General features: G+C 35.6%; 1 protein-coding gene across 1 annotated transcript in view; it reads left to right on the forward strand.

Moving 5' to 3' along the window:
- Window positions 1–4,443: 4,443 nt before the first annotated feature.
- The window catches only part of LOC144959571 (uncharacterized), a 7,746-nt gene continuing 7,466 nt past the window's right edge, over window positions 4,444–4,723 (forward strand). The window contains exon 1 of the mRNA XM_078892190.1: window positions 4,444–4,476. Within this exon, the coding sequence (XP_078748316.1) occupies window positions 4,444–4,476 (33 nt within the window). The remainder of the gene's footprint in view (window positions 4,477–4,723) is intronic.

Raw genomic sequence — 4,723 nt, forward strand, 5'->3', positions numbered from 1 at the left:
ATATCATGGGTGTTGGTCGCTTTCACTTAAAAATTGCATTTCCTTATCTAGTTCTTTCCAACATAATTAAAATCGATTTGAAGCGGTGAGTCACTTTGATTTATCCACTTTTGAATGGTTAATATATATATATATATATATATATATATATATATATATATATATATATATATATATATATATTCATTTATTTAACTATCATGTTTAATGAAGCATAGTTAAAATATCAACCCATGTCGAAATTCAAATTTAATACACCAAAAGCTGAAAATCAAGAATATCACTACGCTATGCAAGAGGCGTATATAAATTATCATACAAACATTATTCCAACTCGCTCCCTAAATTAACGAGTAGTGATAAACAGTAACTAGATATGTGTGATGTCAGATTATCAAACGTTAAATTTCACTAAAATTAGATATTTTGAAAAAAAAGGATCATTTAAATATTTTTGAAAATGTCTTTTTCTCAGAAATGACGAAATCGTAATCGATAATGGGGTGGAATAAAAGATTTCTTGCGTTTAGGAATTCGAACCTTGTTCCCAGCGCCCATTGCAAGCTCTTTCAGAGGTTGGACACACGTCCCGATTTGCTAAAAGCAAGAGTGTTAGAATCGTATATTATTATTTGTAAGTCGATGATTATTTATGTAATGACAATTCATTGGTTTTAAGAAATAATCGACTTTTGAGGAAAATAAATTATGAAAAGATATTCGTCCATGATATCTGGTTGGGTATCGATGCTGGCAAAAAAATGCATCGATCTTTATGGAGCTTTAGTTGTAAATTAGCCAAGGAGTGACTATTTATGATCATGGATTTCAGTGGGTGTATCTAAAAACTTGTTGAGTTATTACTAATTCAGGTTTCTTTTCGGACGTCCTCCTTAACGTTCCATCTCAAAATTGTATTTTACTACTTTAAAATAAAATGAAGTTTACAGTACTTTCAATTAAATGTCTCTATTGTTTTAGACATGACTTGGAATTCGTGGACGGCATCCGAATATTTATTTATGTTAAAAGTTTGGACTTTAAAAGAGGTTAAATGTATAGACGAGCGTCATCAAAGGGGGTTTCGCCGTGGAAAGTATGAAGAAATGAAGTGAGTAGGAAAGTAACAGAAGACAACAGAGAATAAAAACTTCGCGGCGTCGATGGGGGCTCGAACCCGCGACCTTACAGGTACGAAAACTCCGCCTGGCCGGGGGGATCGTGACTCTACCGTATGAGCTATCCACGCCCCATAAATAGTTTCTTCAAACCTTAGTCTTGTTTGATACTTTTCTCCCCGACTTCTTGAGGTCACGGGTTCATAACACACACACACACACACACACGCGCGGGGGCGCGCGCGCGTTCGCCGTGAAGTAGCGACTCGCCTTTCTTTTTCGTCGCTCACCAATGTTTTGGTAGCCACCCTGCAGCTCTGTGGTCTTCTGGTATCACACTAGTCTTCAGACTGGTAGGTCCCCGGTTCGAGTCCCGCTCTAATCTGCGCATGTTTGAGTCCTCGGAATAGGCTCTTTATTGACAGTATCTCTCTATACTCAGGTGTAAAATGAGTTCAAGCCCCCCACTCCCCCGTACATATTCTTCTCATGCAAAAAAAAGATGGTTTGTGGAAGTGAAAAATGCATTAGTAGTGATTTTTGCATTTGATGTTTTTGTAGAGTATATTTAAAAATTTGGATTTGTTGCTGGCAAAAGTTCAACGGATGCAATATTTGCTCTAAAAGTGACCGCAGAGACTATAGAGAACGGCAAAGAGAATTACAGTGTATCTTCACTCACCTCGAGAAAGCAAATGATAGGGTACTAAGAGAAGAAATGTGATACTATCTAAGAAGAAAGGGGTACTAGAGAATTATATCAAAGTTATGCAATAAATGTACAAAGAAAACAAAACAGTTGTTAGGACAGCTGTTGGTTTAACTGATTCATTTAATGCTAGAGTTGGATCACACAAGGAATTTGCTCTCATCCCACTGCTGTTTGCAATAGTAATGGATGTTCTAACAGAACCCATCCGACGAGAGGCACCATGGAACATGATGTATTCGGATGATGTAGTACTTTTGAATGATACAAAACCTGAGGCGGAAAAGAAACTGGGGGGGGGGGGGGTTGGAGACGGGTGTTGGAAAGGAGGGGATTAAGGGTAAGCAGATCGAAGACAGAGTATTTGTGCATCGGACAACAGAGAGCAGGACCTCCAATAAAGATAGAAGAATACCAGAAGCAAACCAATTCAGATACTTAGGAACAAATGTACAAGGAGATGGGGCCAATGAGATGGTTAAGAAGAGGTTTCAGGCAGGCTGGAAAAATTGGAGGAAGGTAACTGGAGTAAATGTGTAATAAACGAATCTCCGCAAAACTGAAGGGGAAAATATATACAACAGTTGTAATACAAGCATTGACAGCATCTACAACATTGAAACAAGATAAAGATGTTGAGGTGGCAAAATGAGGAAATAGTCACTTGACTGGAATTCGAAGGTTGACTGAAGTGAAGAATGTATCAATATAGATGAGAGAAGATATATTGAAATGGTTCGGACATGTAAATAGACTAGAAAGGGAGTACGTGGGAAGGCAAGTATTGGACTTAAAATTAGCGTGACAGAGAAAAAGGGACACCCAAAGACTATAATATTATGATTGAATAAGGTAAAGGACGGTATGAAAGAACTGGGCCTGGAGGAAGATGATGCTCTAACCGAGATGCATGGAGATGTGGCATTCATTATGGCAACCCTTCAAAATGCGGGATAAGCTGAATGAAGTAGAAGAAGGAGGAGGAGAAGAAGAAGAAGAAGAAGAAGAAGAAGAAGAAGAAGAAGAAGAAGAAGAAGAAGAAGAAGAAGAAGAAGAAGAGCAAAGTCATGAAGAGAAAGTTTAGTGTTTTCGAAGAAATGTAAGTGTTTTCGTTGTTGTTGGTATTCTTGTTATGCGACAATGATGAAGTGATATTATCTATTCGAAATTAAAATCTTCTTGTTCTAGATTAATTTTTAAGTTATTAGGCAACTCTCGGTATTAATAAAGTTCATTAGTTTCAGAAACATGTTCTCTTTGTGGTCCAGGTCATATAACTGTTAACTAAAAATCATAAGGGACTAGTTCTTATCTCGGAGTCAGTCCAAGTTTCATTTTCATAAAGGTTTAAATTTTTGGGCGACTTTAAGATCGATTTTACACTCTCCTTCGGATCGAAACATTCTGGGTGTGTTCCAGTCTTGCTCTAAGCGGCATATAGTTGAGTCCCTGGAAAGGGTTCTTTACTCACATTCTCTCACCGCTCCAGATTGTTTGGGGGATTTTCCCTCTGATATCGTTCTTTGTTGCTTTGTCGGGAACTAATTCACATATCACACCCCCCCCCCTTCAAATTTTTATCTTACATCGATCCCTGCTCCCTAATTTGTCATAATTCAAGGTGTTAGGTTTAAGTTTATTTAAATGAACATAAAGGATAATTTTAAATAATATTTTAAGGATAAATAAATAAATAAATAAAGAAATAAATAAATAAATAAATAAATAAAATAGATACATGGATAACCAAATTAATCAATGTCTTAGAGAATATAAACAATTTTTCGATCTAGAAAAAGATTTAAATTGTATCATTAATCAACATTTAGACTCTCTCTCTCTCTCTCTCTCTCTCTCTCTCTCTCTCTCTCTCTCTCTCTCTTTTGTTCACTCTCACTCTCCATCTCTCATACAAATTCTGCATTATCGTATCGAATCGTATCGTTTAAGAGCTAATGCTAATAGGTTCTAAAAACCTTTTAAATATTCGTTATTTATTATGGTAATAACGTGATAGAAACAAAATCATCTATTTCACCATATAGCCTTTAACCCTCTCATTACGAACTATAGGAAAATCGTCACATTTGTTACGATACAACCAACATTTTTATTATTCAAAGTTCATTTGTACATCATAAAATTTAAACTAAATGATTAGTTGTTGTATAGTATGTTTTGCTAAAGAAGTTATGTATGGCAAGAACTTACTGCTTTTATGTCTGAGTGATAAAAAATATATTTTTGTGTAAGTTGATTGTGAAGTTTTGGGGAAAATCCTGAAAATGTCTGGTACGGAGAGGGTTAAACACAACGTCAATTAATACAAGTTTGGTTTGTTTAATGAAAAATTTGATACATATGGGCAGAGTGTATTCATTAGTATAACAGACTTGTTCATCAAATATCATGAATCCATTTCTATACCTATAACAAGTAAACACAGGTGTGCGAACTTTAAAGCCTTGGCAAATATCAAATACTTTTTTTTCACAATATCAATTGAGGTTTATATAACATATGGGTTATTAACATCAGCCTTTGTTTTAACTCAGGTCATTACTCTAAACTTATATTATATCATTTTACTATCATACTGGTTCAAATATGAGACCGATGGCGCAAAAACCGGGCATTATCACAGCGATGGTAAGAAGTCCCCATTGATGACGTAATAAAAAAAATCATAGACATATGTGAGCCCTCGTCTCAAAACGGTATTATGTTGGAATGATTAAGATGCTGAAAATGGAGTTTATGGTCGGAAATATCAGCCTTGCAATTAGTTTGTATGTTTTATTGGAGAGGATAGATGTCGTATCTTAGAATGGTAAATAGCAATAGTTAGATTTAATTCGCCATTTTAATACCTGGCTCATCCCGACATAATACCGTT

This window comes from Berghia stephanieae, chromosome 14 (assembly GCF_034508935.2).
Source record: "Berghia stephanieae isolate SIO BIC M18660-M18661 chromosome 14, UCSD_Bste_1.3, whole genome shotgun sequence".
Taxonomy (NCBI): Eukaryota; Metazoa; Mollusca; class Gastropoda; order Nudibranchia; family Aeolidiidae; genus Berghia; species Berghia stephanieae.